Here is a 13486-nt window from a genome sequence, read left to right on the forward strand (position 1 = left end):
ATAGTTGTCTCATAGACTGATGAAACTGACTGAAATGTCAGAGCTCTGAGATGAAAACACTGAAGTTTCAGTCTTCTGGAGGTTTAATAAAGGTTAATTCAACTGCATTGCAGGGTTCTAAAAATGCATTGCAGGTATTCTACAGAGGGTCAATAGATGTAGGAAAATCCCAGGACCATAAAACTTTACAGTGTCAGATGGATTCAGATGTTGAATGTAATGACCTGTCATCTTATTTTCCAGAATTTGTAGAGAGGTTTCTCAAAAATGCCAAAGGCAAAAGTGTATCCGATAAAACGGATAAAGAAACAAACATCAGCAACATTTATTCACAACCACTGGAGCTGAGCTTAGAATTTGTGCGTAGCCGAAGCGCGCGTTGACGTCGCGCGGTTGCGCTGACGTCACCGCCTCTCTTCTCCGGTTAGGCGCGCGCGAAAGTATCGGAGTGAAATCTCACGACTCGCACTGATCAAACCTACCAGAAACTCTCCCTAATCTTCAAACATCTGCAAAAACCATGTCGGACCCAAAGGTAAAAGTGACATCATCTTCATCTTCATCCCCTTTCGGACCGGGATAGACGGTTATTTCGGTTGTTTTGTGGGCGATACATGTTTTATACAGGTCTTAGTTAACAGAGAAAAAAAGCAGGTGTTTTTCTCTTGTCATACGTCGTGCGCTTACATATTAGACGTTAAAACTGCACTTTCCATTTGCTATTCTTAATATTCGTCTAATTATACGTTGTCAAAGTCGTTTGTTTATTTAAAATCACGCTACAATCTCAATAGCAGCTACAACGTAACGTTACTTAAAAAACACTATTGTATGTGTATTTGTATTCATCACTTACTTGAACGTAATAAAAACAAATATATGATTGTCTATTTACGTAATAAAAATATCTACGTCGTGTTCCGGTTAAATACTGCTCATCATTTAAAAATGAAAGCTGCTATGCTAAAACACTGTTAGCTTGTGTGTTAGCATTCCTAACCTGCCGCACATGTGAATTTCAAAGCCGGTTTTTTTAGCACCCTTCCGGGTTTAATAGGGTGTTTTAGCTGTTTTTGCTCAGTGGTTTCAAACAGTGGGGTGAGACAGAGATTCAGACACTTAAACGCCTTTAGGCCGCTTATTAGCTTCTGCTAGCCTGAGTGCTAACTGTATGTCCACTTACAGAAACTGATTAAACTCGCACATTTAGACATAAACATCTCCAGATATCTGATCAGGAGTGAAGTCAATTGTTTAGCTAAATGAACTGCGTAGTTTTGTTAAAATGCTGACTGAAGAAACTTAACTAGGATGGGTTGAACCAGTTCAAAGCTTCACGTGTAGAAGATCTGCTGCCAGAGTTGGTCGGAAAGCTTTTGAATTATTCAAACTACAAGGGCCTCATTGATGTTACACTAGTGATTAGTGGATAGCAAGAGCGTGAATTCCAGCATGTGAGTTCAAGTTTACGACTCAGCACCAGTGCGTGTAAGTTTGGTTGCAGCAGCAAATTTGGAGACAATAGGCCAAACTCTAGAGAATGATCCCTCCAAATCCCAAAGCTTTTCACTCCACTGATCTGATGAGTAATGTGGAAGCAGGATCCCCACCGTCGGGATCAGGACAGTGTGAAGCTCAGCAGAACAAATGCCATAGTTCATTTTTGTTATTCTCCCCAAAAAAAACTCTAATCCGAGATAATTTTCCAACTGCAGTCATTAGCATATTGTTTTGTTTGATTTAAAAAAAGCTGCTGTTATTATTTCCCCCTCCAGGAGGCACAAGAAGATCATGAAGCATCCACGGAAAATGTAGAGGACTCTAACCATGACCCTCATTTTGAGCCCATCGTCTCCCTACCTGAGCAGGATGTTAAGACCCTAGAAGAGGATGAGGAGGAACTTTTCAAGATGTAAGTCACTAACTTTAGTCCCGGTTTCCACCAAAATTACATGGAAACTTTGTCCCTCTCTCCATTGTGGTCTAAAGTAATGTGAAGTTTGGTCAGGTTACGTAGGACACCGTGCGACTTTCCGGTTCCTGCTGAATTTCGTCCTCTGCGTATAAACTTGATAAAGCCTGAACTATTGTTGCAAGATATACTGGTACTAGAAAAGTATTGCGATACCCTGTCAGGATGTGTGTGCAGAGCTCTGCTTTCCACTGTTCATTAAACATTGGAAGTAGAAGAGTGAAATATATACACGCTGTGCATGACAAAGAAAGCAACAAATATGCGCGCGTGAGAAAATATTGGGACGTGCCTGCGCTGCGGGACTCTGACCTGAAGTGCACGCAAGCCTTTCAGACAACATTCGATCGCGATTCAGTTCTTTCGCGGATTATTGTTTGGGGTTGAATGGTCAAAGTATGACAAATGCAAAGTATGAAAAACTGCTCTCAAGCACGCGCCACGTGAAGTTTGAATTCTCTGCTGTAATCAAGGGCTGACTCCGAAATAGCCCTCTATATACATTATTTGAGGGGAGAGCCATTTGCAGTGGTGTCTGTGACCATTAGTGGACGTTATTGAATGCACTCATTCAATTTCGCATAGCACCGCAATAACGAGCATACAGCCGATGTACACACAATGGCTGTCCAACTTCACGCACTCTTTTCATTCACTCCTTCATGCAAACAATGTAAGTGAATAACGTAGTCGTAGGGAAAAGTGAATGATGCATCAGTGGGCGATTTCGGATTCAGCCTTGTGATCTCAGCTGTGTTCTCAAAACAGTCCAACAGTGAAAAGAGACCCTTCTTAAACAGTGTTGCGCTGCACAGCGTCCTGTTGTTTAAAGCGACATATCAAAATTCATATAACGAACATAAATATCGGTGTGAAACGGTATACCGCCCAGCATTAGGTGCAGGTATGAAGTCACTTTTAAGCCAACTTGCAGATAGCGTCACTTATTTCCTCGGCAAAAAAAACAATAGGAATTTCCCCTAGGCTTTTGGATTTTTGCAAAAAACAAGCTCTGTGATTAACAAATGTTTGATACTTACACATTTTGTCCATTAAGATCACTTTATCATTTGAGGCCTAAATGCAGTTGCTAGAAATAAAAAGCTAAAGGTAGGCTATAAATGATTTTTTTTCTTCTAAAATAATTTCCCCAGAAAGTTTAGTTATAGTTTATAAGAGCACAATTATAAGCATAAGGCTGTAAACAGAGTTTAGCTCTTCGACGTGATGATCTTTAATCTCCCCAACAGCCTCTGTAGTCCCACTTAACCACTTGTTAGTAACCACTTTTTTCAAGACGTGTAAAAAATTGTGGGTAATTTTGATGTGTATTGTTGTGGATCAAACATGAAAATTCCTTGAGTTTGTTGTAGGGCTGGGCGATATGGCCCAAAAAAAAAATCCCCGATTTTTTCACCAAAAATTCGATTTACGATTTAAAACGATTTTTTCCCCCCTCCTACTTAAAATCAATCTGCAGATGACAAAGAAATTGTTCAAAACAAGTTTTAACTTTATTTTGTTTAGGTAAAATTAAATATTTGCAGCTTGGTAGAAGTGCCTACCTGGGGTGCAAAACTTTCCGCATGTGAATAACCCCCGACTATTCCACAGTATAAATGGGTACCATATCTTTTGCAATATACAGTATACATATCAAAGGTTTATGAATTGATATGCAGATAAAATTAACTTTTATTAACAACAGTAATGTGCAAAAAAAGTATAGGGAAAATTTAAATGTAATGCTCTTATTAAATATAGATTAGCATTGTTCTTCAATAGTCTCACACTGAACTGATCGACAGCTTCAGTGATTATTAAAGGAGCTCTTTACTTTACTGTAATTTAGTCACAATTTGAAGAAAAGTTTAGTTTTTCCTGAGACTGTGACTTCGTACTTTTCTCCATACATTAGGGAGTGGAAATCGCTAATAAATCAATAAGTGCTCTTCTGCTGGTTATAGTGGTGGGCATTTCATATCTTTTTTTTAAATAAAAATGCTACAAAATGGATTACACATTTTAAAAAAATAAGCTAAAAAAACATTCGACTATTTATTTCACAAGACCCCTTTAAACTTTTAGTTTTACAAACCATCACATTAACAATAACATTACAGTCGGATATCTAGAGCTTTGAAGTGCTGGAAATAAGTGTGAAGCTCTTGATAACCATTGGAAAGTGCTTGAATTTCAATCTCAAAAGGTTGTACGAATCCTGAGATAAATAATGACAACAACAACAACATTAAATCCATGTGGTTTCACTACAGTAAATCATGGTGAATGTTGGTGATTTGTGACTGAAACCCCTGACCTTCGCTCAGCTCTGTTAGATCTGATATCTGTGGTTTATAAAGAATTCTGCCCCGACCGCTTCCACTAGATCACAGTAGCGATGGTATTAATTCTGTGTTGATTTAAAAGGTCTCTCACTGCTGTGTATCGTGTCTGTCACGAGATTGGCCCGTGTGTGAGCTCGCGCTGCGTTCGTGTCAGCGCCTAGCGCGGTTCCGTTCAGACAAACACACTTTGCAGCAGGGTATTGTTAATTGTTCTGTGAAAAACTGAACCAATTACGAATGACACTGTATGTTGTTAGACGCGATCCTTGTTGTTTGTGTACCTCTGTGGCAAACGCGCGCGGGGAGGGCTGAGCCATTACGGGAGCTCAGAGGGGAGCGTCGGCGGATTTGAAAGAGAAAACCGATTTTCATTCACAAAAATCGTCGTAAACTAAAAACTCGAATTAATCCATAAAATCGATTTATCGCCCAGCCCTAGTTTGTTGCCCACAGACCATTTCAGCCATTTAACCAAAAATCCCATTAAAGGATTGTTTATTTTGGGACGATGGAACCGGAAGTGCTAAAATGCTAACTCGTTTCCATGTTTTAGCTTGCAAAATTGTCATTCCTGCACCACTCTATACTAGGGCTGAGACGGTTACCGTTTTACCTCAATCGTGACGCCTACTGCAAGTCTGAGATCTTCATCGCCATCACTGCAAAAAAAAACACAAAAAAAAGGGTTTACATGCAGCCTTCATATTTTTTCATATTGTTCACTTTATTTTGATGGACGATGACAGTTATTTTTTTAAAAATTTGTATACATATATATATATATATATATATTTTTTACTATAGGCTACTCTGTATTTTATCTATTTACATAAATAGTATTTTCCATTTAAAGGGGGGGTGAAACACTCAGTTTCAGTCAGTGTCATGTCAATCTTGAGTACCTACAGAGTAGCATTGCATCCTGCATATCTCCGAAAAGTCTTTATTTTTTTTATAATTATATAAGAAAGATGCGCTGTTCTGAGTCTTTCCGAAAAAAGCAGAGCGGGTGGGGGCGTGTCGTGTGAGCGGAGCTAAATAATGACGTGTGCAGCAGCGCGCTGTGTGTTGAGTCGAGTGCGTCGTAAAGCTGTCTCATCCCTAACAGCGGGAAAAAAACTTTATTCAAAATAAAAATATGGCTTTTAATCAGATACAGCCATACATCTATGATCCGGAATCAGACCCAGAGGCTGCTGTTGAACAGGAGCAGCAGCAAAAACGACTAGAGCAGGACGTCTCTATGTGGTACAAGTTATACACTAACTATATAATATGCTTAGCGACTTGTGTTATTTACATATTTATACTTGAATTAGATCGTCGTATTTTTGTCTTTGAAGGTGTACATGTGGGAAGTGCAGTTGTGCACGTGTGTTTGTGTGTTTACGCGTGGTTTGTGTAGACAGTAAGCGGACTGGTTTTGCACGGCAGGCTAGTTAGTGTTTACATAGAAAGACATGGAATAGTAGCGCATTTGAATGAAGAAGCGCGCTTATTTAGTTCAAAATATTTCCCCCCTCTTTGTGTATTGTTGTTTGGAGTGCTTTTACAATACACAAACATAAAGTTACACATATAGTGGCCAGCTAAACAAATGTACACGCACTACACATCGCATGCTCCATTGATCAATTAGCTATACGTGATCATGTTTGGGCTACTTGATGAGCATGGGCAAAAACACAGACATTTGAAGCAGTCTCACTCACCGCCCGCGGTACTAACGTTGGGACTGCTCCATCCTTCAGCATTAGGCGATTGGAAAAGCCGGCGTCAAGCTGGGCCTTGTTTATGAAACAGTCGGCACCGAAATGCAGCGAACAGATATAAACATTCGCGCAACTCAGTTGCTGATCCGGAAAAGCAAATTACATCCACTGTTGCCTTAACGCAGGGTTTTGGGGATTCTGTGCATTACTGTCTTGGTCTGGCAACCAAAAACGCACTTTTTTGGTGACATTGTTATGTGCACATCACCTGTCCAGCATCCTACAAGCCAGCGCTTTGATGGGCGTAGCCTGTTACTTTCGCTCTCTCCCTCTCTCTCTCTCACGCGCTTCCGGTAGAATTGTCCCTAAGGCCCATACAAGGAAATTCCGCCCCCATTAACGCCAAAGGGGACGCATGATCTCAAAAAACTTGCCGAAACTTATGACTAACCGGAAGTAGTATTTTTGACAAAGAAATACTCCCATCAAACGTCCACCTTAACTTTTGAAACTTTGTCTATGTTTAGTATGGGATTCCAAGTCTTTAACATTGTAAAAAGATCAGTATGCATGAAACAGCATTTCACCCCCCCTTTAAAAACTATAATTTTGTTATTTTTACTAACCTAAATAAGGACTCATCCGCAATTCCGCACTAGATTGCACGTGAGGAAAAAAAGAAGCTTGCTTCCAGAAGAGTTGTGCATTTTTTATTTTAATATAGTCCTATTTACATACTTCTGTTTTTAAGTTAAAATTATTTAGTTATCGACCCAGTTTTTTGTATGTGAACGCTGTTTTACGTGATTACCACAGGAGTGAAGCACTTACAAGGGAAATAAATTTGCAGATGTTACTCAGCCATCAAAACATAGGCTATGGATTCATGCCGAATGAGAGAAGGAGGCTGAGACCAATTTAAGATTTGCCAGCTTTTTAATTCTGTTTTGCAATCTGGTCATCCGATATTCCGATTTCCGTGAATTTTAACAATAGGCCTAACATTAGTCCATTTTATCCCACAGGACATCTCGTTTCTTTTTCAAAATCTTCACGTGCGTCGCACTCATTTTTGCAGGGAATTATAAACGTTTCTTCCTTTTCGTTTGCTTAAGTCTATTACACCCGTTCACATCGTTTAACTGGTAAAGTAGAAAAACACTGTAGGACGAAATTTTATTTAACAGTTTGTGCTTGTTATTAGACTTGAGGCGCGTCAAGTTTATTTGAATAGTGGAATTCACACACAGCGGTTTTACTTTCATTTTTTCTAGCAGTGCATAATCAAACAGCCTAAATGTCTTGACCCTGTGGAAGATAACTTTCGCTCTTCAGACATTTTACAATAAATGTTGCTTTTTAACATCAGAGGCCTGTTGCACGAAGCTAGCTGAACAAACTCCGAGTTTGAGTCGGTTTAGAGTTGACAAATCCAGATAAATCCAACCTGGTTTAGATCAAGTTCAACCGTTTCTCAAAACCCGGTATAAACTTTCTCTGTCAACTCAGGTTTAATCCAGAGGTAGCAATCAACTCCGAAGCGCGTGCACCGGAAAGTGTGACACGTGCGGCTAACAGCCAATCACAGTGTCTGTTTGATTCACTTCTGAAGAACGAGTGATCGTTCTGCAAATTTCTATGAAATTAAATTTGTTTACAAGGCAGAAATAAACACTGCTGCTGTGGCGAGAGTTTGAGAAGGCAGCTGACAGAATATCTGACTATATCAATAATGCATTATGTGAATCAAAGAAATATGCCTAATAATTATAGGTTCACAAAGAGCTCAAATGAATACACGTTGTTTAAAAGTACACAATATATACAATATAACTAGAAATATTCGATTATTCTAGTACAGCCCTACACTCGTGTATGATGTGGGACATAGGTTAGTTGACGCAGCAAGTGAGCGGTTGATTTGGAAAACACAATCAAGCAGGACTTGTAAAGATTAATTGGCTTCGGGCTTCAATTTAAAGCCATTGCAGACCTCCTGTGCATTTATCTAATGTGTCCGATATTATCCAACTGTTTATGTTCACGTAAGACATAACTGACTGTTTGTGTAGACCTTGTGTTTATTTGACCATTTAAGCAATAATACGTGAAAGGTACTCCTGTACTGTCTGGTGTTTTTAGTGTGTGTGCCCTTCGGGAGTAGCGGTCAAATGAAATGAATGCATGCAAGTGATTCATTTTCGTGATTGTGAAGAACTGCAGTATCACAAGTGTAACTACCGCTGTGTTGCTAAAAGTGCTGTGACTGTATGTCACATTGTACAGTATGTTAGGACAAGGGGCATCGTGCCAGGACGGAAACTGACAGGATGTGCACTGTAGCGCCATACTGCAATGTTTCTTCACAAGCAGTTTATGAAGGAATTTTAAACGGTCACACTAAAATCGCACGCTACTTTGTTTTTGACCCATCTAACCTTGTATTGTAATAAGTTTGTGAAGATTAGTGGTTGACCATATATATCGCCAAGGCCGATATTTGCCATTTTTAAAATTGCTATCGCCAATTAGTTTTTCTTATTGTCTGTTTAATATAATATAAAATAAAATAAAAATACTTCTATTTTGACCTGATCCCACAGTGCTCACATTCTTCTGTCTTCATTAGTTTATGGCCTCTGTTAAACAGTCAAATCTAATATGTTATTATATAGAACTGTTAAAGTTAATGGTTGCGTGAAAAAGTATAGCGTTTGCTTTTGTTATTAGCAACAGAAAGGCACACAACAGGTTATAAAACTTCCTCATTTAGCTAATTTAGGTAATGCGCTTCTATATCATTAAGTAATCTCTTAATAGCCAATAAACATAACATTTTACAGTCCTTTCAGATTTAATTAACTCCAGCTGTGAGATCTTCTGAAGTGCGCATTTGTAGCTTCCGTGAATGTGTTTGCGTGACGGTCAAGCCGTGCGACGTGAGTGGACCAGGCAGTTCAGCTTCACTGGAGATGCAACAAACTTTAAATCATTGATTTTAAAAAATGATTACTGCTTAAAGATTACTGTTAGCCTACAGTGTTTACTACTTTTTTTATTTATATATCTTTAAACAATCACTTTATTTGTGACATTCTGTAATATGATTGCAGAATCAAGAAGTTGCCAACTAAAGTATAAGCATGTTTATTTTAAAGATTTGATTTTTCTTATTATTAATTTAAATATTAAACAAAATATGATGTACGTTATGTATAGGCATAATATCGGCCATCGGTCACCCTGCTCTCCAAGATACCGCCATTAGCCATAAAAAAACGAAATGTGTCGACCACTAGTTACGATACCAATATTTTAGGTACCAGTAGGGCTGGGAATCGATTCCAAAAAGAATCGATTCCAAGGCGTTGGGAATCGAGAGCCGATTCCAATGTTTGGAATTGATTCCATCGCGGGGAATCGACTCCTCTTTATTCACTTGTCTCTCGCTTACTAATAATGATTGGAAATCTATTTGATTTTTGCAAAAGGTTCTTTTGAACAGTTAGTTTCAAATAACGAGTTAAAAATAAAGCAATTCAGCAGGGTTTTTTTTGCGTCATTGCGTGATGACGTCACTAGAACGTAATTCTAACTACTTATTTTTTATGGTATGAAACGTTCAAATCAAGCCATATGTGAAACATATCGCTGATTAATACTATACCTTTCATTCACTTAGTTTAATAGTGTTTATTGTCATTGTTTCCTTCTGTGATCCTGCATCGTGGACAAGTTTGCTACATTTTGCACACAAAAACTCCATAATTTTAAATTGTGAAATGGTTCTGTTGTCCACAACGGTAGGTTTTGAGCTCTGCTTACAAATGCAGATGTGAGGGTTTTATTTTAATTTTCTATTTTCTTTTATTTTCATTAATCCATTGATAACTGAAAGAAAATGCGCCTAGACTAGAGTGCAGCTTAATGACCGAGTCTAATGTTGCTATAGTAATGAACGCAACTTGCTCGCGCATCTGATTGACAAATAAACTGCGCACTCTTATATTATTGTTTTTGGTAATATTGTGGTTATTTTGCCTCATACATTCTGTGCAAAAGCTCTTATTTGAACGTAGTCATTTAACTTAACTGTGCACATGCATTTTAGACATGCCATGTAGTTTTAAACATGCAATAAATGCACATCCATGAATAATGTGTTATCCTTTTTTATTTATTAGGCTAAATCGCATTTACTTCTGTAAAAATTTCGGAATCGACCAGCCCTAGGTACCAGTGCAATTTCATTATTCTCAATTTTGATACCATACCAAAAAAAAAAAACACTAACCTAGCTAATATAAACTTTGTATATTGTTAAAGACATGTAAACAGTCAGTTATATGCCGGTGGTCAGCTGCAACAAACTAAAAACTGAACGTGTCTGCTCAATGCAGTGTGAGTCAAACAACAGCAGGAGTCAGATTTCCTTTATTTCCTTTATCATCAGAGCAAGGAGCCGACTGACTTAGTTTCAGTGTGTAATGTAAAAGCGCCTATTTAAGCAAGTTTGTCAATGTACTTTTTTGTGTTTTTCATTAAGAATAATGATGAACCCACCTTTCAAGCAATATCCGCCCCTGATTTGGCGCTAATTCAATGTGAACTCAATTCTGTACTTCTGTGCGTTTTGTTGTTGTGATGGCATTTTCTATCAGGACTAATGCAGACTCACTCTGTTTAAGACTGACACATCCAGCCTTAAACTTTTTCTGTCTGCTACAGTAACACGAAGAATGTTACAAATTGCCTTGCCATTCACTTGGGAGGTGACCGTATCTTCTCAGACACTTTTTTTTCTTCTTAAATGTGTGCCTTTAGGCAGTCCTTTTTGTCGAGCCCTGCTTAAGTACCAACATGTCGTTTGATCAAGGGTTCTGTTTAATATAATAAATACATTTTTTGCTGACATTTCTTTAAAATTATTTTTGTAGGAGGGCAAAGCTATATCGTTTTGCCAGTGAGAATGACCCTCCTGAGTGGAAGGAGCGTGGGACGGGTGATGTTAAACTCCTGCGACACAAAGAGAAGGGTACCATCCGCCTTCTCATGAGGAGAGACCGCACCCTTAAAATCTGTGCCAACCACAACAGTGAGTGTAACCGTTTGTCTGTCCACTTCCTGTTCATTATTTTCCGGTCATGTGATGACTAACTCGTGTGTTGAAATTCTGTGCTTTAGTTATGCCGTTAATGGAGCTGAAGCCCAATGCAGGCAGTGACAGGGCCTGGGTCTGGAATACACACGCTGACTTTGCAGATGAAAAACCCAAAGCAGAGATGCTGGCTATTCGATTCCTCAATGCAGAGAGTAAGTATAATTGAACATGATCTCAGGGATCTTGTTGAATTAAAACTAATTGAAGCTCTACAACATAAAGAAAGAAAAAGAATTGGCAACAGATCTTTTTTCCGTAATGAAACGCATGCATGGATGAATCATTCATAACATTTCCTGACGACTGAACAGCATAAATACATATGTTTATCATTAGCGTAACTGACATCTGCCCTTTGTTTTCTTTTGTTTTGCAGATGCACTGAAGTTTAAGATGAAGTTTGATGAATGCAAAGAAGAGGTCAAAAAGTCTCTAGAAGGTATGATGATGACATTTTCTACCAGGATTAATGCAGACTCACTCTGTTTAAGACTGACACTTCCAGCCTTAAACTTTTTCTGTCTGCTACAGTAACATGAAGAATGTTACAAATTGCCTTGCCATTCACTTGGGAGGTGACCGTATCTTCTCAGACATTTTTTTTTTCTTTCTTAAATTTGTTAGGCTTATGTTGGCGTACTCTTTGAAGAGCCATTAACTGAACTCTTTTATTTTTGTTTCACAGGTAGCGTGGACAGCCCTAATAAAGTGGCAGAGAAACTGGAGGAGCTGTCTGTGAACGATGAGAAGACAAAGAGTTCAGGGGACAAGAAAGAGGAGGTGAAGGAAGAGAAGAAAGAGAAGGCTGCTGAGGAGGAGAAGAAATGAGCCTGGAATGCCGCTTCATACGGATCCTCCACTTGCCATTTTCCCCTTTTCTACAACAGACTCTGAAATTGAAAAATTGGACACTTTTGTTTTTTTTTCATTTTGGCCTCTTGACTTCACAAGACCTTGGTGCCACTCTTAATGCGTCCATTTCTCAATCATCAAGATGTTGTGAGCTTTTGTCCCATTCACAAACTCTCATATTGCCCTTCATTTTCTCATACATTGTGGACCAGTCGTCAGTCATCATGTATTTGTGTATTTACACGACATGCTATGATACAAGGCTTGTGCTATTGATTGATTCCCACATTGGGTAACTTTTTTTTGTTGTTTTTTTTTGTACTTTAAAGAGTTATATTGTGAGCGTCTAGATGAGCACTGTCTGATATGAGAGCGGGCTGTATGAATTGATAGGGAGTATGAGTATCTGCGATCTTCGACTTTCCTTACAATAAAGTCACATGAGGAACATTTGGCTTCTCTGTGGCTTGAATTTACTATTGAATGACTAATTTTCTGTGGTGGGCTGCATCTGGCAAAAAAAAAAAGACTGCTCTGAACAACTGAAGGAAGTTTTTGATGAGTATGACCCTTCTATGAGTGTGACCCTCTTCTGTTTGAATTGGAAATAAAGAATGGTTGACAACATTATCACTTGAGTGTGGAAAAGCAGCAAGGTTTTAAATAGTTGAAACCCATGTTGTGATAATGCATATTAAGTGCTTTTTATTTTTTAGATATAGGAAGATAAGTGAAGTAGGTACTGTATCACTAAATATGGTTTTCATTCCATAAGGATAGGTTTGTTACAACTTAAATTCCAAGAAACAGCATTGATCAAGTTTTACAGGCCGTGTCTAAGGATTCTTATGTAATATTACAATGACTGCATGCACAATAATTTGGTCTTAGACATTGTTTTGCTTTTTTAATTTTTTTTTAATGTATGTTTTAGGAATTGCGGTTTTGATATTGTTTGAACTGCACATTTTCCACATTCCCAGTTTTTGAGCAATTTTTAATAAAAGCAGGGTCCCTTAAATTACATTTGGCATGTGATGAATGACTTAAAATCTCACATTTTATAGTGGTTACTAACTATACTTGTAAAAGGGTTGTGATCAAACCAGATTAAAGGCTGATGCTTTGTCATACATCAGTGTCTATAGCTTTTATTTAAAGGTCTAATGGGACAAATAAGAGTTTCCCGTTTATGTAATGACATTTAATTTGGAGATGTTAGTCATGAGACAGGTCTTGTACTCATTGATGGTAGAAGACAGTGAAATGGTGTTAAAAAAAATCATACAGATTGTGATATAGACGAGAAACGTCATATTGCAGCATTTTGTAATTTATTTTAGATAAGTACACCCAAAATTGGGGAAGAAGTGCATGGTATTTAATTTAAAAGTATACTTATTAACGGGTAATTATTCGATTAGATTTTTCATCGATATGT

General features: G+C 38.2%; 1 protein-coding gene and 2 non-coding genes across 3 annotated transcripts; all 3 read left to right on the forward strand.

The window, feature by feature from the left end:
* Window positions 1-376: 376 nt before the first annotated feature.
* On the forward strand, window positions 377-13178 carry ranbp1 (RAN binding protein 1). The gene is made up of 6 exons (XM_067439353.1): window positions 377-535; window positions 1776-1912; window positions 10970-11127; window positions 11217-11345; window positions 11570-11632; window positions 11879-13178. Exons 1-6 carry the CDS (start codon window positions 521-523, stop codon window positions 12019-12021), a joined length of 645 nt encoding a protein of 214 aa, XP_067295454.1. The 5' UTR covers window positions 377-520; the 3' UTR covers window positions 12022-13178.
* On the forward strand, window positions 10701-10830 carry LOC137072202 (small nucleolar RNA SNORA77). The gene has a single exon (XR_010904649.1). It is a non-coding gene; the product is annotated as a small nucleolar RNA SNORA77 (small nucleolar RNA).
* Window positions 11665-11794, forward strand: LOC137072201 (small nucleolar RNA SNORA77). The gene has a single exon (XR_010904648.1). It is a non-coding gene; the product is annotated as a small nucleolar RNA SNORA77 (small nucleolar RNA).
* Window positions 13179-13486: the final 308 nt, after the last annotated feature.

The sequence above is a fragment of the Pseudorasbora parva genome, chromosome 3 (assembly GCF_024679245.1).
Source record: "Pseudorasbora parva isolate DD20220531a chromosome 3, ASM2467924v1, whole genome shotgun sequence".
Taxonomy (NCBI): Eukaryota; Metazoa; Chordata; class Actinopteri; order Cypriniformes; family Gobionidae; genus Pseudorasbora; species Pseudorasbora parva.